Source organism: Anser anser (genome assembly GCF_964211835.1).
Source record: "Anser anser genome assembly, chromosome: 1".
In the NCBI taxonomy this organism is placed as follows: Eukaryota; Metazoa; Chordata; class Aves; order Anseriformes; family Anatidae; genus Anser; species Anser anser.
The window spans coordinates 65,241,388-65,262,923 of NC_139720.1; the positions used below are offsets into that span (position 1 = coordinate 65,241,388).

The 21,536-nt window shown below is 41.1% G+C and overlaps 1 protein-coding gene and 1 long non-coding RNA gene across 3 annotated transcripts; one reads left to right on the forward strand and one right to left on the reverse strand.

Moving 5' to 3' along the window:
* The first annotated feature begins 550 nt into the window (after nucleotides 1-550).
* Nucleotides 551-15,970, forward strand: CCDC77 (coiled-coil domain containing 77). The gene is made up of 11 exons (XM_083819822.1): nucleotides 551-2,429; nucleotides 3,778-3,994; nucleotides 5,280-5,422; nucleotides 6,386-6,482; nucleotides 7,805-7,871; nucleotides 8,645-8,739; nucleotides 10,046-10,194; nucleotides 10,538-10,778; nucleotides 11,657-11,782; nucleotides 11,866-12,018; nucleotides 13,824-15,970. Exons 1-11 carry the CDS (start codon nucleotides 2,383-2,385, stop codon nucleotides 13,968-13,970), a joined length of 1,482 nt encoding a protein of 493 aa, XP_083675948.1. The 5' UTR covers nucleotides 551-2,382; the 3' UTR covers nucleotides 13,971-15,970.
* On the reverse strand, nucleotides 10,785-21,263 carry LOC310892292. 2 transcript variants are annotated; one of them, XR_014578015.1, is made up of 3 exons: nucleotides 21,125-21,263; nucleotides 20,727-21,037; nucleotides 10,785-11,251 (listed from the first exon to the last, which is right to left on the reverse strand). It is a non-coding gene; the product is annotated as an uncharacterized lncRNA (long non-coding RNA). The 2 variants fall into 2 exon arrangements; XR_014578016.1 differs by lacking the exon at nucleotides 10,785-11,251 and adding an exon at nucleotides 17,302-20,101.
* Nucleotides 21,264-21,536: the final 273 nt, after the last annotated feature.

A 21,536-nucleotide genomic window follows, 5' to 3' on the forward strand; every position in this document is an offset into this window, starting at 1 on the left:
AACACATACATGTATGTCCATATGTATAACACATATATGTAAATCCATACATACACGTGTCCGTTGGGAGCTCTACCAGCCCACAGCATCTCTTGGTGCTTCTTAATTAAGATCCCGCAAGCCTGGTCGGTGATAAATTTAAATTGGAAATGAGGAGACATTTCTCCTCAGAAAGAGCAGCCAGGCATCGGAACGGGTTGCCCAGGGAGGTGGTGGAGTCACCGTCCCTGGGGGTGTTCAAGGGAAGGTTGGACGTGGTGCTTGGGGACATGGGCTAGTGGGTGACATTGGTGCTGGGGGACGGTTGGACCAGATGATCTTGGAGGGCTTTTCCAACCTTAATGATTTTATGATTCTAAATGGCAAGGCTGCGTGAAGAAGTCCCCAACCAACCCCCAACCTCCATGTTACGTGCAGGCACTCTGCACTCTCACCCCATGCAGAATGTTTTCCTTCCAAAGTAAAGCACTCACAACTTAGGACTTGCATACTTTTACTTACCTATTATTACATAGTCTTAAAAAAAAAAAAGAATTGCATACTGTTTTTTTTTTTTTTTAACCCGAGCCCTGATCTCAGCATTCACCATACCTCACATCTCAACTGATTGTTTATTGCTTTGTCACAGCCTTGACCCTGGCATACTGTTTCAGTCTCAGAACATGCAATTTCCTCCCCCTGTTACTGTGAGGCTCACAATATGTGCTTCACACAGACAAATACATTTATCTCCATCATTTCCCTGCTAGACTGAAGAGCTGTTGTCCACATTTTGCATATGGGAAACAAATGGCTTGAATGCAAATGGTTAGTTTTGACAAAAGTTATAGGTAACAGCAAACTGATATTATAAAACATTGAGTGAGTTTACCAGTGGGTATTGTGTTATTGCAAAGCCTTACATATTTTTGCAAGGGGTTCTTGACATGGATGCCCGGTATTTTTATGACTCCAAAAGCATGTGGAGTGCAGATGTTGCCTCACCAGTATCTAGAAACTGTATTTCTACATACTCCTGCCAATTTTTTTATTTTTTATTTTTTGGTAGTATCTGTTTTTCTGATGAGCTGTACCAGATTCTCCTGAGGGAATGTATGTGTATAGTCACTATTCCCAAGAGCTGAATCACCAGCATACCTGATTTCCGAGATAAGCAACGATTTAGCCAGGAATAGTACGGGGGGAAAACTCCATGCTAGAAAGTACTTAATCCATGCAACACTTTTGTTTTGAGAACCAGTCCCTTGTTGATTTCCTTCTCGGCTGTTCAAGGCTGTTTCATTTATGTGTTTTGGTTAGCGGAGAGTTTTGGAAGGCACCGCAGGGAAGAGTGCAGGTTTCCCAGGTTTCCCTGAGACAAAAAGATTAAAAGTTCTAAATAACATGTAAGGGACGCTTTTTCTTTCTTTTCTTTTCTTTTTTTTTTAATTGTATCAGTTCTGCATATTTCCTTTTTGAGATCAAATATTATGTTTTCTCGGTTACTTTCTCCAGTTTGGGTATTGTTAGCCTCTGAAACATTGGAACATGCTGTGACTTGCAGACCCCGAGTCAATCTTTGTTCTTCTTGGTCATCTGGAACTGTTTAGCACTCCCCTGCTGGGAGGAGACTTAAACCTCTTATAGTGTATTTCCAACTGCTTTAGTGAGAGAAGTGGAGAAAGCAGCTCGTCTAACCAAGGATAATAACGGACCGTGTTCTGCACTTCGCCCAGAAAGTTATCAACCATCACCTGTGTGTATTGCGTGTTCACTGAAACGTAAGGAAATTTTTCTCACCCGCAAAATGTAGCTTCCTGGAAATAACTGTGGAAACTTGAAATAGAACTTCATAGCTTTGTAAGCCTAGAAATAAATAAGTAAATAAATAAATGCCATCTTATTAATGTGCATGGTTTTCCCTAGCAGACATGGTACCTAGCTTAGGAAACGCTGCATTGCATAAACTGTAAGAAGCACTGCTGGCTATGGCGAGATACACAGGGGAAGGATGGGGCTAAAAAGCACCTGGATGATCTAAAAAAACCACAGGTCCGAACTGCGAGCCCGGGTGAACCAGCGAGCCCTGCGACTCCTCCCTGCCCGCTGCCCTTCCCCTCAGGCACGCGTCACGACGCGGGTTGCCCCGCCTCGCCCCGCCGCACTACAACTCCCAGAGGCTCCGGCGCGGGCCGTCCGTGTCGCGAGCGCTGATTGGTGGAGGGGGCCGGCGCCGCGTGGAAGGCTGTTTGTGATTGGAGGGGGTGGTGGGTGGTTGGCCGTTCAAGCGGCGGAGGGCGGTTGGCGGCGGTTAGGCGGCCGTTGGGGCCGCGTGGGGTGGCGGTGGCGGCTCCCGGCTGGTCCCCTCAGAGTCCCCTCAGCTTGTCCTGCCTCGGGGCCGCCATGAGCGCCGCGGACCGCTCTGCCGGCACGTCCCCGCGCTCCGCAAGGTAGAGGGGCTGCTACCCCGGGCCCTGCCGCCCGCCTTTCCCCTTCGTGTTGCGTAGCCGGGCTTTACCTTAAGCGAGGCGCTGCTTTGTCCGCTCCTGCGCTGCTGTGCTTTTTTATTCTTGTGCCTGCCTACTTCTGCTGTCCTTTGCTCCAGTAATAAAGTATTCACCTGTTTTCCCTTGTTGCTGTTATTTTTCAAGCGTGTCTGTTGTCCATCTTCTTTTTTCCACACAGCTGTTGGGGAAGTTCCTACATAAGATAAATGCTTTTTAATTATCACTTCCTTACAATGACAGGAATTAAGGAGCTTGGCACGTGTAAAGTTTCCGTGGATTTCTGGGTTCTGCTATAAGCCCTGATGAGCAGTAGGTAAGGGTCACCACTGCCTCTGTCACCCGCCAGATCCTTCTCATAAAAGTTCAGGCTCCAGATTCAGGTTCTGGAGGGAGCTCTTACGGCATTAAATGTATCTTTTCTAAAGAGGCTATTTAGCTTTAATTCTGTTACTGATGGTATCGTAAAACAATATGTGTCAGATCAACATAACTAAACGCTTCTCAAGAGGATTTTGAATCGTGCAGCTCTAGATATGCAAATGTGGTGCTTATTTGAGCATGTTAAATGTCTGAATGCAGTCAATGTTGCTTAAAATATGTAGTTACACATACATATTCTTAATGTGATTTATGTAATAGCAACACAGTCTCTTCCTACTACCTCAGCATCGAATTCAGTAATTTGGAATTTTCCATTTCACTGTCTAGCGTGGACAAACTATGGATAACACCAAAAAGGAAAGCATGTAGACTCCTAGACCTACATCTTCAGTTATGAGGGCTTGTGCATCAGCTAACCTTAAATTGTTCTCTTTAATCAGAAGTGTTTCTTTAGAAAGTGTTTTTCTCTCTGGTTATCAGAGAAACTATTACAGATTGTCTTTCTCTTTATCCTATAGTGCCTGCTGCTTCTAATGCCAAAGCAAAAGACTTTGCGATCTTTGCTCTCTCCTCTCCCTCCTCTTTTTCTTGCCTCTTCTGCCTTTCAAGTTTACCCTCCCCAAATAACCCATCAGACTTTTGTGCCCTAACGTTCTTGTCCTTCTCCCTTTTCCATAAGGTGCCCCATCTCCGCAGTATAGTAAGCCTGCCAACTGTTCTTTCTATGTTGAAGATTTTGGTTCTCCAAAATGCAGTGATTTCCCATTAATGCCTGGAGCACAGACAAGCTAATGTTTAAAATTGAGTCTGTGTTAAAAGCAAAAATCTCATGTTTTAACTTTTTATTTTTTTTTAATGGTTTATTTTATTATCTGAAGCTTACATGTCATCAGAAAATGTTTCTGTCCAGGCTGGCAACCCCCCATGTCTCATCCAGACATGCTAGTTCTCAGCCTCAGAACCAGGAGGACTCTACTCCTCTCCCATCCATCAATGAGCGCCTGGCCTTCCTCCGCCCTTCCCGGGAGCTGCTGGAATACTACCGCAAGAAGATTGCTGACTTTGACGAAGAGCATGAGGATTTGGTAAAAAGGCTGGAGAGATACAAAGAAACATACGATGAGCAGGTTAGGAAAAGATCTTTTTTTGATAGGCTGTGTATTGTTACACAAACCTCCTTGACTAGCAAAGAGTTAATATTTTTCTTCATTTCAGAGCTCAGAACACCTGGTCTTAAGGTTTACCAGTAATAGGGTAGGACTGAGCTAGAAAGAAATAAGTAGATCTCTGGCTTTGATTTCAAAATCTAGCTGTCTGCCCTCTGTCAAAGCAAAGGGAAACATGCTTGTATGATATTCTTCTATTCTTAATTTGTTATAGCTTGCTTATATCTTCATACTGGTTGTTCCTGTTCTTTTTATTTTTAAATTGAAGCCTGAGTTTAGATATTCAGTTCAGATGACATCCTGTTTAATTTCCTTGCTTCTTAAATGTGAGGAACGAGTGCACTTTTGTGCAAATTTAATGAGCTTTGATATACAATTAGTATTTATTGCAACAGAATTCATGAGCTTGGCCATAGGCTATATGTAGCAGTAGTACTACACAGTGAATAAGTGGAAATTTAAAAGAAATTCCAAAACTTAAAAATGTTTCTATTTAAAGAGGGAAAAAAAATCTTAGAGGCTATCTTTAATTTGTGTTCTAATATGCCTTAACAGCATGCATCTCTCTAGCTGGCATCTTTGTAATTCTGAATGACCTTTTGGGAGCAGAATGACCACTGAGGTGCTTCCTCACCTACTGGCCATGCTTGAAGCAGCCTGAAAGCCTTCAGACATCCAAACTTCTTTAATTCAACATATAGGAAGAAGAGGTCCGAAGTTCGAAAATAGTGCCTTCTGACCTACGGGAACGGTCTTCTGTAGGGCTTGTTAGTTTTCCACACCAGGTAGACAAACATTAATGAAACATAGTAACTAGAAAAATTTCCTACTACTAAGCCATACAAATCAGTGTTTATTCTTCAGTAACTGCTTTTAAGAATAAGTACTATTTTATAGGTTTTGTTAGGTTTTTGTTGAAGTCAGACTCCTCTTACCTGCACCACTCTGGCTGCCAGTGCAGAAGTGCAACCATTGGAAATTGGAGGCGCTTAGCATGAGCCTTTTTACTGGTGTTGGGTACTGGCGATGATGACAACAGGCACTGTGAGCTCCCTATTGAAACCTATTTAAAAATTTTCCAATACTGCCCTCATCTGGTCAAATTTTATAAGAGATCAATAAGTCACGCAGACTGACAGTTGTTACGTTCCAGTTACAGGCTCAGGGTCTGGCACAAGCAGTTTGTACTTTCTAAGGGTTACCCAGTGCCCTGCATCATTTTAAGTACCTCATTCTCTTTACCTAGCACAAACTGCAGTGGGAAGTACGTCAGCGAGAAGAGGAAATTGCAGAGTTGCAAAAGGCTTTGAGTGACATGCAAGTCTACCTCTTCCAGGAGAGGGAACATGTCCTCCGCCTTTACTCAGAGAACGACCGGCTGAAAATCAGGTGTGTCTGGATTGCGGACTGGGTCACTGGCAGTAGCGTGTGCGTGCATTATGTTCTAGTTTTCACCCAGATCAGGAGTCTTCAGAGAAGCAGTTAGGCCACGCTTCCCAAGGAGGGCTTCTATGAAATCATACCAGTCCTGAAGGTGGAATACAATCTGTCAGGCTACTAAATATGTTTCCACTTATACCTCCTCTTCCAGTAGCAGGGAAAAAAAGAGTAGAAGTTGAACATATGAACATGTTTGAATCAAGTTGCCAGTGGAGGTTTTGATTTAAGTAGACCTTGCACCTGCCTGGCACAATGTCTTCCCTCAGTGCTAAAAACATGTAAACTCAAGTAGAAAACACAGATGAATACAAATAGTTTTCCTGACTTGCTGGGATCACGTTGGCAGCCACTCCGTTCTAATGCCATGTAGCTGTTGAACTGAAGTATATGCTGCTGTACTGGACTGGCTGCCAGTGGCAAAGGAGTTTCCAAGCTTCTTAAGAACTTGTGTGGATGATACCAATTTTTCTGTTAAAGTTTGAAGAACTTAAGTCAAAAAATGTGTTGATGTGCTGTGGCACTTCTCAAGAGTGTGACAGAAGTGTGATACAGCACTTAATCTAGTTTGCTTTAAAAAACGACGTGCTTACAATCTATTGAATGAAGTATCTGCAAGGTTTTTAGGTAGTTCATAACTCTGGAATGCAAATTCTTTACTACCATGTGTTATCAGCCTAGTATTGTTATGTTTGAAAAGAAGAACGCTTCCCAGTGCCAACAGAATTGGTATTTTCCTTTGTAGGTATGCCACATCAGTAATGTCTTCAGGAGTTCCTTTTTAAAGAAGTGTTCTCAAGAGCTGAACAGTTTGGAAAACTTGGAGACATTAATGAGTAAACTAGGAAGACTGTGTCACAACGTCTTGATGTATTTAAAAATAGTAATGCACTGATACCTGTCTTTGAATTCTAGGGAACTGGAAGATAGGAAAAAAATTCAGCACCTCCTGGCTTTAGTGGGAACAGACAAAGGAGAAGTTACGTATTTTCACAAGGAGCCGCCACATAAGGCAAGTTCATTTTTTCTACAAAACTGTGCTTTTAATTGCAACATGAAGATCTGTACATGAGAGGCTGACCACAGACCAGATCTGTCCCACAGGTCAAAAGTTGGTAAATAAGCCCGAAGTGGGAGAGATCTGTATCTCTATAACAACACCAGGATTTAGTATAGCTGCTGAGGTATTAAATGGGAACAAGCATACTGAAGGTAGGTCTTGTTAGCATCAGCTCCCTTCTGAACACCCACAGATCAGCCTCCTAAATGTCAGGAGTCTGAAGCCATGTGGCTAATGGTCATTGAGAAGCTGGAGAGAGGACTACAAAGACAAAAGAAAAAAAGGAAGTGCAGAAAATCACCTGGTATGCTGTGTGAAGATCAGCTATCTCAGAGCACCACTGTAAGGTAGCAGTTAGGATCTCAGTAAAGAGTAAAGCAGTGTTGAGATGGCTGTTGCAAATTCCTGTGCAGGAGACTGCAGAAGAGCCATCCCCTCTAGTCAATATTGTGTTGCATATTTCAGAAATAAAGAAATAATGTCAAACTGATTAAATGGCAGTTCATATGAAGAACAGTGTATCTGAACCTACTCGTCAAGAAAGTCACATGATTCAAATATACAAAGAGTATGATGGAATATAAGGATTTCTCACAGAATGAGGCGTAGGAAAAAGGCTGGACTCTGCATCCTCTAGTTGCTCTGCACTCCTCAAGCAGTGCAAAAATCTTGCAGAAGCTTTAAAATTCCATAATACAGAGTAGCGCTAAAATTAGGCATATTATATAGTATCTGCCATGAGATAAGCATTGGGGTTATAACCTGCTCCTTCATGGCCTTCTGTTTTTAAGTGGATTTCAGTTCAATAGTTAGTTTGTTTCAGTAGCTGTATTAGTATTTATCCCAGGCTTGTTTAGTAGCTTCAGTGAATATGCTGATAAATCAAGCTTCATGTTTCTTTGGGCTGCTAAGAGAAAGAATATGAAAGAAGGAAATAACAATTTTCATCTTTACCTTCTCTCTTCTCATCTGTCCCCAAATGCTCTTTCTCCTGTTGAGGGTGCTGTTTTTCATCTTAATGAAGCCATCAAGGGCAGGATTACTTTCCAGTTGTTTTTTTGGGGAAAAAAGAGGCAGAAATGGCAAAACTTAGCCATTACAAAGGCAACTTTTTTCAATATGTACATTAAACTTGTGAATACCTTCCTTTTCTTGTGACAGAAGTAAGGTAATGCTGTTCTCTTGGATACCCGGTTTTCATCTTTAAGATTTGTTCTTGATTATTTCAACTTTAGAGAAGTCAGACATTGAGATATCTAATCTTGTTTCTATAGGTTACTGTTCTGCAAAGGACAGATAAATCCAGAGATCCACATGAAGGATATGATGCTTCTAGAACAGGTACCGTACCAAGAGGGTCTAACAGAAGCTCAGCTCTTGATACTTGTGTGTTTGTCCAGTTTATCCAAATAATTATTTGAGTACTTTGGTATGCTTCCATTAAGTTCTCTAAACGTATCCATGCATTCAGTAATGCATCCTTACGCATTCGGTACTCTAGACTTCCCTTCAAAATCTTTTAAAATAACCTGAACTGAGTTTCATGTCCTTGGTCTGCTCAGCTAAAGAAGCAGCTGATATGACTGTGGAATGGCTGTTCTGGACCTATGAAGGTATGAGCTAGATGGGCACTCTTAGCCAAAGCCATTCCAAGATGTGCTGTTCTGCCTGCCTTTAGCATAGACAGGAGTTTGGGTCTGTATGTCTACATAGGGATTTTCTCGTTTGAAAGAACTAGCTTTTCCAAATTGACTGAGATTAGCTAACAAGCTCAAAACTCACTTCAGATTTGATGCTTGTGCAGCTGTGTTATCTGCCTATTCATCCTTTACTTAAGAAAATGCGTTAAGTTCACTTTCTAAATATGCCAAGAAAATCAGTAGGTAGGTTGCCTAAGTATTGAGGTGTGATAGTGTGGGATAAAGGTATATGAACCATAAGCTCTGAAACTTTCTTCATCCAGGTAGCCTTCTGGAAGTCTTTGCGACTGTCGCAGTTGCAATTTTTTTCCTGTTCTTGTAGGCCATCCAGTGCATACAGTACGCCGTGTTTGGAAAGGTACTGCACTTAGACTGGAGTACACTTTTCCACTTCTCATTGATTTCTGCAAATAGGCACCAAGAGGAGCTCTTCAAAACGAGCAGCAAAAGGAGAGAAACCAGAAAGTCCTGAGAGGTATCAGAGGGACAACCAAACACTCCTACTTCAGGTAAAATCTTTCACTAACTGAAGGATATATTTTCTGTCTATCCAGGAAATTGTTAGACAAATCTGCTGTCTGCCTACATAAGATACAGATTCTACCAATTTATTAGTCCCACATCTTACTAATGATTCCCACTTTCTGTCAGTTTACTTAGCTGTTTCTTTGTGATGAACGGCTTAGATTTAAGAACTTGGGTCTGATTCTGGAAGCTTTACATAAGCATGTGTTCCAGTAACGCCAACGTGAATGTGGTGCCTTTAAATACAGAATTTTTAATTGATGTTAACTCGCATGATTTCCTTGATCAGCTATCAATTTACATTAAATCCACAGAAAATCTCCAGGTTTGGGTATTTCATGGAAGTATGACAAAAGGGACAGGTCTGAGATGGAATTAGTCTTCCACAATAAAATGCACTAGTACAGCAAAAAAAGTTCCCTGTGCTAGACTTCAGTGAAAGATAGTATAGATAGCATGACAGAACGAACGATAAAATGTTCAGGATCATGAACTGGGGAAGATAGCAGAAGATAGATGTAAAGCATGAGGAAGGATGAGTCAGGAAAAGCAAATAGCAAACTTGTACAGCAGATCAAGATTTTCATTCGAGAACAGTAGTGACTGACCTAGTGGGCAGTTGGCTGTCATTATAACATTTATTCTGGAGTAAAAACATCATAGAAAATTGTCATAAAATAAGCAATCTAAATTCATGTCAAGTTTTTTTTTTTTTTTTCTCAAATAGTGCCTTACAATAGGACATATGTACATTTTTCAAATACTTGTTCCAATTTGTCTCCCTGACCCAGGTCAAGACTCTTTGCGTCTCTCTCCTTCACTCATCTCATGTACATTTAATGCTTCATTCTAGCTGAGTAATTCCTTTTCTTCAAGATACATGGAGTTGCTGCCTTCCTGGAATTTGGGTTTAATTATCACCATTCCATTGGACGTTGATAGCAGAGAGAGAAAAGTCTGCTTGCATATTCCACAGGATTTGTCACATCCTGTGTGCAGTTTAAATCTTTCCATAATCTTACATCTGTTGCATCTGTTGTCTGTTGTTTCTATCTTTTTCTGCTGTATAGTATACCTGTCTTGTTTATGGCATGATTTTTTTTTTTAATGTTTTAGTTATTTGAGAAAATTGATGTTAAAATGAAAACAATAATTGAGAATTTAGAACTCTAGAAATTATTGTTGGGTAGAGTCTTTGACGTGAATTCTGGGATTTAAAAGGGACTTGCAAGGACAGGAGCAGGCCTGCTGTGAGAACTTACACAGTAATGTCTCTGCATGCCTATTCAGGTGGAGGCCCTGCAAGCTCAGCTAGAAGAACAGACGCGATTATCCAAGGAACAGCTTGAGGCGTTACTAGAGGACAGGCGGATTCATATGGAGGAAGCCCAGGTCCAGCATCAGAGGGACCAGGACAAGATTAAAACTTTAACAGATAAGTGAGTGTGAGAGAATAACCATGATGTAATGTAGTCATGAGATGAGGAGAGGGGGAACAACAAAAATATGTTGGCTTTCAGTATGTTGCTTGCTGCAGCAGGCAGAAAAGCAAATTATGCAGCCATCTGCTTGACAGTATGTGGAAGGATAGGGTAGTCAGCATATCAAAAATACTGTTTCACATAGAAAGAACATCAGTTCTTCCATGAGATGAACTAAATGTATTAGGAAAATACCTATACCAAAGTTTTATGTTTCTTCCAACTTGCAATGAATACTGAGGAAATTAGGGTAGGAACTAGGAAAGAAGTGAATTAACTCCACTGGGATCCCTTTTTACAGACTCCATAAGACTCAAAATCTCTTATATGAGAGTACCCGTGACTTTCTCCAGCTCAAGTTTGATGCCCGAGCCAATGAGAAAGCATGGATGGCAGAGAAGGACAGTCTGTTGAGGAAACTTGACAAAGATCCAGATCAGCTTATCAGCAGGGAGCCAGAAAGAGAGAAGAAGCAGAGAGATACCAAGAAGATGCCTCAAACAGTTCATGAAGCTTGGAAACTCCACAGTAGAGAAATAAAGGTAATTTTTTGTCCTAGGGAGAGGCTCTCTAACAGTCTTTGGAAAACTGCAAGCATCTGGATCTTGACAAGATAGGCAGTAGCTAGTTGTTGTTGCCAAGCTGTACACGTTTGCTGTCAGTTGCATTGTTGCTGGCACTAATGTGTTTTTTTAAAAACAACAACAACACAAATCTCCTGCTGCAGTATTGTTTTTAAATTTCAGGTAAAAGGTATAGCTGATATTTATGGTAGTGTTTCACTATTGGTTTCTCTTATGCCCAGTGCAAATCACATGATATATGGGCCAACAGTTCGTAACCTGCTTGTTGCACGTGCCCTTGTTTAAGTATAAATGCTTCCAGTTAATGGACTTAGAATGTAGTGTCTGTTCCTGTTGTCAGGGGAGAATAAACTCCTTTCAATTGGTGTCCCATAGCTCTTCTGCAGTAGTCAGGATTTCTTCCACTTCTAATACTCTTCCAGTGAGAAAATCTGAAGTGGGTAAATAAGCAATAAGGACTTAGAAAGTAAACAGACAATAGGGAATTGTTTTCATCTATCACTGAATGCAGATTGTTCTGGAGTGCAGTACTGGGCAAGCAGCTGAGAAAACAGGAACTACAGCGCTATTGCTGGATATTATTTTTAAGGGGAAGAGGAGAGAGTTCTTTGAACTGTCATGCAGAACTGATCACCTAGTTATGATGTGTTGGTGGTGGAAGGGGCTCTAGAATATTGTGGGAGGGGTCCTTACCTAGTTATTTCATTAACTTTGGCTCCAGTTATTGTTATTTGCCTGTCTTACTGTCCATCCGTCACACTTGTTTTTCCAGAGCAGGGGAAATGTCATGAGCACTGGCTTTAGAGTTAATTCTTTCTGTTCCTTCTGCATCTTAGTCAATGCAAGAGCAACTGATGCAGGAGCAGCGGCTCTCAAACATGTACAGAGAGCAGTGTATCACCCTGGAAAGTGAGCTGGCTAGGATTCGTGAGGAGGGAGATGTTGGCAGAGAACTCTTTAAGGTAATTAGTTGTAATCATCAGCTAGCTATGTGATGATCTTTCAGCCTCTATTCTACTACCCCACTGAGTTTTCATCTCCATAGGAACGCTCAGAAAAGATGGGGAAGCGCCTGAAGCTGATGACTCAGCGATATGAGGCTTTGGAAAAACGTCGTAACATGGAAGTGGAAGGCTTTAAGAATGACATTAAACAGCTTCGGCAGAAGATGAAAGATGTAGAGAAGCAGCTTTTTAAGGTAACAACTTGTTGCTGAAACAGATCATTATGGGCTTACCCAATAGAGGTGTAGTCTCAGTATTTAAATGCAAAATTTCCCTAGAGTTAAGGAAAGTAATTACTTTCCTAAACAGTCATTTAGATATTAATGCTTGATAAAGTTTGCCCTCTTATGTATTTTATTCAGCAAAAATGGTTTGTCATTGTTAATCAATCAAGCATCAAGTTTGTCCGGGGACTGTCCTGTTTATACATTAGCGATATCTTTTTACTACAGCTCTGAAAGTTATCTGATACCTCTAACTGACTTAGCTGTCTCAAAATTCCAAGGCAGGACAGTAGTCTGTTGTAGAAGAATATTCTGCAAAGAATATGTTGATTTTTTTTTTTTCCCCTGGGGGCCATTGCGTTAGGTTTTGTTCCAGTAAGAGGTAGAATGCTGACCTAAGTATTGTGAATATTCTGTATTCCTTTTTAAATGTCTCATTTGTAACTGCAAAAATCACAGCAGAAACAATGGCTTGAAGCTGAAGCTGTGTAACTTTGAAATAAGATGCATCTTCTACATGTGCAGGTGAACATCAGAACAGCTTAGACGGGCCTTAAGCCACAGCCTTGATGTTTTCTGGAGTTTACAATGTGATATTTATCTAATATATGCTTGAGAGGATCACTAGGCATTGCTTTTGTGCAACTGACTCTTTCAGTCATCTATTTGGCAGTGCCACAGATTTGCTTGTTTTCTGTGTTTTTGGCACACAGCTCAGTTCATTTAGATTAATACATTTCTCTTCAGTAAAGACTTGGATTTTATTTTTTTGTTGTTTGGCTCTGGGTTTAACTTTGTTCGTTAAGGACTAAACTTCAACCATATGTGGATGGGAGAAGAATTGCCTATGATATCTTTACTGCAGAGCTGTATATTTTGTTACTATGGGTGCGTTCTTAATCGTATTCTTAATTTCTTTACGCTTCCAGCCACAAGAGGGCAGAAGAATAAAATGCTTGTTAGAAGTTTCCTCTGTGATACTTAAATCCTTCTTACTACTTAAGTCAGAATAACTATAGATGACTACATTTCTTGAATGGTATATTAAACTCTGACCAAGAGCTACATAATGACAATGAGACACCCTAAGGGGTCAAGAGAAAAGGGCTTTGAGAGCAGCTTCCAAGCCTGTGCTGCTGTGATGTTGAATGTGACTGGGCTAGCACGCTATCCAATTTCAGGGTGACAGGAAATGGCAGCCCTTGCTAGTTTGCCATCAGGAACTATGATTACCTGGCAGCCTCTGGTCAGCTCAGCATCAACTATATGACCTGGCCTGAGATTAGGAATTGTACTTGAAGTGCTCTTGGATCGTATGTGGTTCAGAAGGCAGTGGGTTGGCCACAGAAGATAGACCACTTCTAGTTCTAACAGCAAAAGATGATAAACTGTCTTCCTATCAGAAGAGAAACTTAGAGCCATATAAAAGTTGATAAGTATTTTAACTCACCTCTTTTTGTGGCTCTCCAGATAATACAGGAAGTAAAAATAACCCAAAAGGTTATGGGTAAACTTGATAATATTCTGTTAGATTTCTTTCTCACCAGTACTATAACACCCTAATGTATGAAAGCTTTATCTGTTATTTTTTTTTGGTTCTGGAATACTTTTCTGTTGGTGATATGCACTAGCCCAGTGATGTTAGCTTAAGCATCGTCTTTGCTAGCTACAAAGCATCTCCTTTAGAGTTCTCTTTCTGATAGACTCACTGTACTCTCTAAACTGTACTCTGTACAATGTTGTTTGTATTAATCTGTTTCTCTGTTCCTTTTCAGGTGACTCTGAGTATTGGGCCAGACCAGGATCTTGCAGTTCTACGTGAGGTCCGTCAAGGAAACAGGCTAACCCGTAAAATTCAAGGAGAACTAAAAAACTTAAAAGCAAAAATCTATGGCTTAGAGAATGAACTGCGGGTCTGCTGAAGCTGAGGTTTTAGCTGGCATCACAGTTTGAGAAAGGGGACGTTGCCTGTTTAATGGCATCCAGTGACAGAAGGCTTGAGGAAATCTGCAGTTGGTGTCGTAACATCCATCAGTGGTACATGAGCCAAATTAGGTTGCTCTTTCAGTTGAGGTGGCACCTGATAAGACTGATACAGAAAGTACCAGATGACTGGTATTTTAAGAATATGCTTATGACTTCTTGCCTTTGTATCTGTAGTATAGGGAGCTATGTATACTGGTCTTAAACTTTATTTGGAGCAGATGACAAACCAGATTTATTATTAATGATCATTGAAGGATCTAGTTCAAAATCCAATTTGCTTGGTTCACCTTACCCTGTGTGAGAAGGAACTTTTAAATGGTTTAAATGGTTACTGTTATGGTGCCTAGGCACTTCAGCATGTGACTGGAAATTTTCCTCGAAAAAGACCTTGTGTAGAAAGTACGTACTAAAGTGCATTACATTTGACTCTACCCTCGACATCACAACTATTTTAAAATGTCTTCCCTTTGTTCATTTCTAACCTAGCCGGGAGAAACCTGACTGATTTTAATATGTTGGGAAAAAGTAACCGTTTTTAGAACTCATCTGCAAGAACAAACAACCTCTACTCTTGCTTTGAATGTCTGGAGGGGAGGAAAATACTACCCTATCAAATGTCATCTTCCTGTCCCCTTTCTTCCAGTTTATCTTAACACACAGAGGAAGCTCATAATAAAAGGCATCTTGTATCTTCCTTAACCATGGTATTATCTACCTTTGTAGCTTTAAATTATACCATGGCCATGTACCAACAGGTCATGGTCAGCTTTTGCTACAGCTGTCACTGAACTGTAACTGAAACTGGGGTGGAAGAGCCAGTGCCTAGTTGCTACATGATAAATATAACTCTAGCTATACAGTGATTATCTTCATATTAGACGTCAGGACAATGCTGTTCTTGAAAACAGATGAAATTGTGAAAAGGGCTGCAATGGAGCTTCAGTCCAGTTTTATAAACGTGGGGTATTCATATTTTTATTGTAGCATCAGCAAATCTTACCCATCTTGGAGAGCACATCTGTGTTGGAAAAGTGATTTCAGTGCCTTCATTTCCTAATGTACATTTCCTAACTTGTTAAGTGTGATGGAAGCAGAAAAATTTTCTGAAGTATATACCTATAGGGTACCAGCAGTTCCTTCCCATTTCAGAAGTACTTGGTGTGCAATAACAAGCGGTTTCTTTTGGATGTGGTAGAGGCAATGGAGATCCTGATGCAGTGTTTGGGAGAGGTTTATATACAGCAGTTCTTGTGCTGTGAAGATTTGGGGAAAAATTGTTTTTATAATACCAGCTAAAACAATGCAGTGGGGAAATTTCTTTGAAAAGTCAGGGCTTGTTTCAGTCGTGTAACCTCTCTGTGAAAAGCTTGCTGTCCCTTATGGTCCTTTTCTTTGGCTTTCATTGTGCACATGTATTCTTGAAGTCAGATTCATCACAGATTTCAGTGTGGGTAGCTGACAATCTGTACCTAGATATTCAACTGCTACTACAAGAGGCTGTTTGAAAGTGTTGTCACTGACAAGTTTAGCTGAAAATGCTAAATGGTTCAGAGATGGATTGATGAACAGCTTAGGTGCTGATGCTATGTGGACAGCTGAAGAAAATTATTAAACTGTGCAATCCATCGTTTAGTCTCACTCCTTAAATTCAGCTGATGGGAAGCTAGCAAAAAAGTCTCTTGAACTGGTAGAAATAAATGGTTTTCTGTTTATTTTCAACTTTTCCAAGCTAGAAGTTGCTGTTGAAATTTCATTTTCCTCAGCTGAAAGCTACAAAATGTGTCTGGACAAAGGCTGTAGGCTTGGACATTCACATTTGTAAGACTGGGAGGAAGTATTGGGGGAAGAAGGATGTAAATGTTTAATTTCCTGTCTTCTTTACTGTTGTTTGTTGTAACTTGCAAGACTGAACAGAATAAAATGGTGACATTCCCAATATATCTGCTGGTGCTTCCACATCAAAGTGCATCTTGAACTTTATTCTTCATTTGTCATTAGGTTATGAACGCTTTCTATTAGAGGAGGGGAGGAAATTATGGTAGTGCTGATCTGTAAATCCATTTTATTTGGAAGGTTGAATATATGTCCGAGGGCAGGAAGTGCAAGGTATTGTACGTGCTTTTTCTGTGATATCACGTGATCATGTGAAATGTTGCTTTCATGTTGCCAAAACAAACATGGACCTTCGAGCCAAGAATTGCTTTAAAAAGTCAACTGCTTTCTGCCACTGACAACTGCCCTTAAGATGTCAGTAAGGCACTGTTGGCATTTCCTAAAGGTTTCCTGAAAAAGGTTCCAAGACCCATATTAGTCAATTTTCTTCCACAATTGTCAAGAAAACAAACAAAAAAGTCATTCATTTTAAAGACTGAGACTCTTTTTTGCTAATTGAAGTTAATAATGTGTGACTTCTGTCATTTCAACACAACTAAATGCCATGTTATATACGTAGGTACGAGGAATTGGTGACATCTCTCTAAAGTGGCTGATTCTTGGAATGCAGAGACTGGCAAGGATTAAAGGTTGGAATTGGACAAATGTTCTTATTGTGCAACAGGATGGTAAATGGTTTCTTGTGTAGGGGAAACGTGAGGAGTAAGGGAAAACTAATTGTATAGCATTATTTAGGCAAGGAAGGAATGCATGCATTTCAGAAAGGATGTTGAAATACTGGGCAAGGCGCAGAACTACAGATGATTCAGCAGAGGAGAAAAGGTTGTGCAAGAGCTCATGGTGTATTACATTAGAACTGATTAACACACATGTATTTTTAATATACATGTATTGTGACAACACAAACAAAAAGAGGCTGAGCAAAAACCAGTAGCCCAAACCTGGAGCCTAAAAAAAAAACACAACCAAAAAAAGCATACATTTTTAATCAGAAATATTTTTTTTCCCTCATTATAACAAACTGTTAGCAGAGAGAACATTTTCCTACTCTATCTTAAAATCAAAAAAATGATTGCACCTCTGGAATAGATAGCTTGTTTTAATAAGTTACTAGGCTCGACACATTAGAACTTAATAAAATATGACGTGAAATGACAGGAAGTTATTTAATGGTCCCTTTTACCTTTAAACCTATGATTTTTTTCATAGGCAATATTGGTAGGAGATTTCTGGCACTCGTGCAGCTGCTTAATAGAAAGAGGAATGTATACTGTGTCAGCTCAAACTACACAGCAAGGTTACACAAGAGGGGAAAACACACCACAAAACCTCATGTTTTCCCTATACCATGACTTGCAACAATTCCAAAATTAATTGAAGCTGTGACTGTGCTTAGGCAAATTAACTGTAACAACAGTTCTGATAGCTATTAGAATGGATCTAACTAATAGGAACAGATGCTTGTATGCAGTAGCTGTACTTAAATTGCTTGCAAAAGTGTCTGTTCAGAAATGCACACATTTTGCCAGGGTGGATGGACTCTCTGGACAGCGTAAACTGGAATTGTCTGTGTATGTAGGCCAGGAAGTAATTCTTTGATAAATAATGAGACGCATTTTTTTGAGACTAGCTAGAGGCAACATCCCTGTGTACTTTGTTAGATCTATACATATTCATGGAAAGCTATGTCTTTCAGACTTTTAATTACAGCTCACAAATGCATCTAATTCTGTTACACCGGAATGTATTCATGCCTGTTCAAAAGCCTAATAAAGATGTCACTTTGTCCCCATTCAAAGTGGTATAATAGCTTGTTTGTATACAAGGGACATTTTAAGATTTCCTTACTTTTTTGCAACATTTTGCTTTTATATTCCTAAATTGCTTTGAGTTGTAAGACATATCCCCTTTAACCCCCCTAAAAAGCTATTCCTAAACTTGTAAGTCTAGCTGTAGCAGTAAATTTTTTGCATGTGGACTGGAATTGCATACCATAACATAGTCAGATTCAGAAGGCATGAGAGGTGAAAGTGCAATGATTGCTTTGGACTGCTGTATTCATAGGATTTAGGCACAGTGTAAAGAATGGACTTTGTTTCAGTTCTTAAGTTGCATCATCGATTGTTTAGGGTTTTCTCTTTGAAACGTGCCATCAGAAGTAACTGGAATTTAACTTGCTGGAGGGAAGCACTTCTGGCATGTCGTAGTATTTGAGAATGGTGGGGTGGACTTCTGATACTGCCCATGCAGCTCTAAATGAACTGTTTGGAGAATGGGTGTCTTCGAATATGAGTCAGCGTGGCTGCCTTTCAAGCTCCAAACACAGCTTTATAAACAGAGCCCTCAATGGGATTGAGTATTCACTTATACTGACCAAATTGCATGCTTTACAAATTGCAGTGCTTTTGGATTGTGGACAAATTACAACTGTGTAAAAATGCATTACCTGTTTCTATTCAGAAAGTCCAGAGAGGCTTTCTACGTAGTAGTGTTTCAATGTCAAAGCAAGAAAATGCTAAACTATGCAGGCATGAAGGGTTTCATTGTTGAAATGGGTTCAATATGAATTAATAAAAAACCTGGATCTACCCTGGTGAAACATATCCAGGATGTGCTGAATTCACCTGTATTGATTTAGGGATCAAACTGACTTACTTTCACTGTAAACATTTATCTCAGTAGAGAGTCACTCCTACACTGCCCAGTTAAGCATTTTTTCCTTCAGTGCGAGCTTGGCTGGATAAAAGTCTGGTCGGTGTCGTCACAGGCAAAGCTGTTCAGCTTTGTGTTCAGTGGTATCCCTAATAAAATTACTTGAAGCATGATAAACACAATCACTTAAAATATAAAGCAAGTACTGCTGCTTTTAGGAAGGGGAAGGGGGAAGTTCAGGCAAGATTTTAGTCAGATTCAAAAAGAGGTGGATTTTGAAAAAGATCAAAGATTTAGATATATCTTTCATTGTGGTAAACAATTATATCCTGAAAGGTGTTTTGAAAGCTCTCATTTTGAACTAAACACTTTTTTTTTTTTCTGGAAGTGTAAATGTGCTGTGAATATTGAGAGGGAGTTTGGAAGTGCAGAAAGCAATTCCTGCCCATTCCCAGGGCAGGACCTGCAGTAAGGAGGTGCTCCTAGAGGTACCCAGTGAAGTTCATGTGAAAATGTGATCTCTTTACAGCTGAGAAGGAAGGACAGGTCATTTCAGTGTAATTCTGTCTGGACAGCTAGGGCTCAAGACCTATGAAAAAAGAGTTATGCTGTGAAAAGATGGGAGCGTGAATGAGATTTTCCACCCAAGTTGTAGCAAGACGATGCTGCTGTCAGTCTGAGCTGACGGAGCCATCAACTGGGCGGCCACCTGTATGGCGGGCTCAGGTCGGTCATACGAGTGTTGGAAGCATAACTGGATTGGTGCGGGGATAGCTCCACCAGTAACGCTTTTTAGAATCCAGTCCTGAGGAGCCAAAAAGGGAAAGAATGGGCAACGGTATTTTTGGAGACTGCCTTTTCCTGTTAGAAGCACTTCTGCCTTTAAGGCATTTCAATTAATGTTGAGATGAAGTCGTTGCTTGTGCTTGAGAGCATGGTTAAGGTCAGGAAGAAGGCTCTGGAGTCGCCAGGGTTAGTGGCAGCTAGGGACAGTTGGGTGTATTTGGTGTGGAGCTGGTAATTAGTGTTAAGATGAAAATTACACAAGAAGAAGAAAAGGGAAGAAGCAAGAGGCAGATAATTGAACCTTTGGGGAGTCTACAGAGGAAGGATGTTGGCACAGAGCTAAAAGTAATTTACAGAACAGAGAAACAGTTGTTAGATAACTAGAAGCACAAGCATAACAGAAAGAGGCAGGGATGCACAGAGATGTAGCCAGAGAGGAACAGAAGATGCCGTCGTTAAGTGCAGCACTCATATCAAAGGCTGCTTTTATCATGAGGAAACTTAACCAAAATAGAAAACAAACAAAACCCCAAACAAAGCAAAAAAAAATGCTCCAGTTGGCTCATCTGGCAAATCATCAGCTTGAATACCCTCTTTGAAGAGGGCAGTCAGGGTAGGTAGGGTAGCTACATCCCGCAGCAGGCAGCAATCTGTCTGATGTTTAGGGATGGTCACTCGGATGAGAGACGTGGAGGTCTGCAGACACGGTCTGTGTGCCTTGGGACACTCGAGCAGACTGAGGATAAAAACATTTAAGTGAGGTATTTTTAAAACATCATTGCTGTAAGTGATGATCTTACCCCCTGGGTATCAGTGCTTTCTGTAATGAGTAAGTAGTCCAAAATAATTTAAGTACAGAGTAAGGCTATTCAGATTCCTCATTATATTACATCCAGATTCATTCAGTTCCTCAGTATTGTTGTGACAGACACTAACACCACCTTTGTTTCCCTAAGCTTTTACTCCAGAGACAACTTTCGCCTCTTTGTTACAGCGTGGCTCTATCATGAAAGTGTTTTTTTTTTTAAAGTCAACAATACTTTTGTTACTCCATAATTTCCTTTCCATTCCCCTCCATTGTAGTAGCGTGTTCATAAGAGAAAAAAATGTGCTTGCTTATTTTAATATGCAACAGTTTCAACAGTGTAGTTGTCATTATTCTAGTTTAAGATTGTTCATTGAAGAAATGCAGACAATTTTCTGTTCAGAACACATCATTCAATTCTCATTCTTCAAATAATGAAGTTTAATTTAGATGAGTATTTACTACATATTTTTGTAGTATTTTCTTCTTGAACAAATATGAAAAGCTTGTTTTATCTCTCATGCCTGGAAAAAAAGGTCAACAGAGACTGCCATACCTTCATATGAGATTTCTGCCTCACGATGACTGAACTGGTGCACAGCTCTGAGGTGTTTTTGTTGTCTTGGTGCTGAGGGTGGCTGCGTGCAAGCAGCACTGAGGAAGTAGTGCTGTGTGTTGGCAAATTCAGACTTGGAGCAGGGCCACGTGCGTCTGCAGCCTCCAGGAATGCAAGTATTGTGTCCTCGAAAGTTTCAGACCGGACCTGGTCCTCAGGGAGGTGGGGAAGCCTGAGGGCAGAGCTGCTCACCTGCCTCTGGCACCACAGGGTTTGCTTCTGTCTTAAGAAGGGTCACATCATTTCTGCCTCTGCAATGAGATATAAAACTCTGGGTGGGTTTTCCTGAAACGAACGGAAATATTTCCAACGGGGAGCTGGAGGGAGATAACTGTAACCTTCGTGGGATGCTCAGAAGAAGGAAACCTATCAGCCACCTGTCCATCCCAGGGCAGGACGGTGACCGCAGGCTCTCTAGGCGCTGCCCGGACACCGGGGACATGCCTTGCAGCGTACCACCCCGGGGGCAGGCTGACCTCCGGCCCCAGGTTTTCTCCTCGCGGTGGTCTGTGGCAGGGGGAAAGCGGTGCGGGAGCAGAGCCCCGGGGGTGCCGATGTCCCAGCGGGCCTCTCCCACTTCGGCCTCGCCCAGCAGGAGCCCGGCTCCCACCCTGGCAGCCCGCTCTGCGGTGTGAACGGAGCCGAGGGGTGCCGAGCTCGGCTCGGAAGCGGACTCGGGCCACCAGAGGCCCGATCACCGAGGGCTCCCCGCGGGGCCGGGCCTGCCCCGGGCGGGCGGGCCCAGGTGCG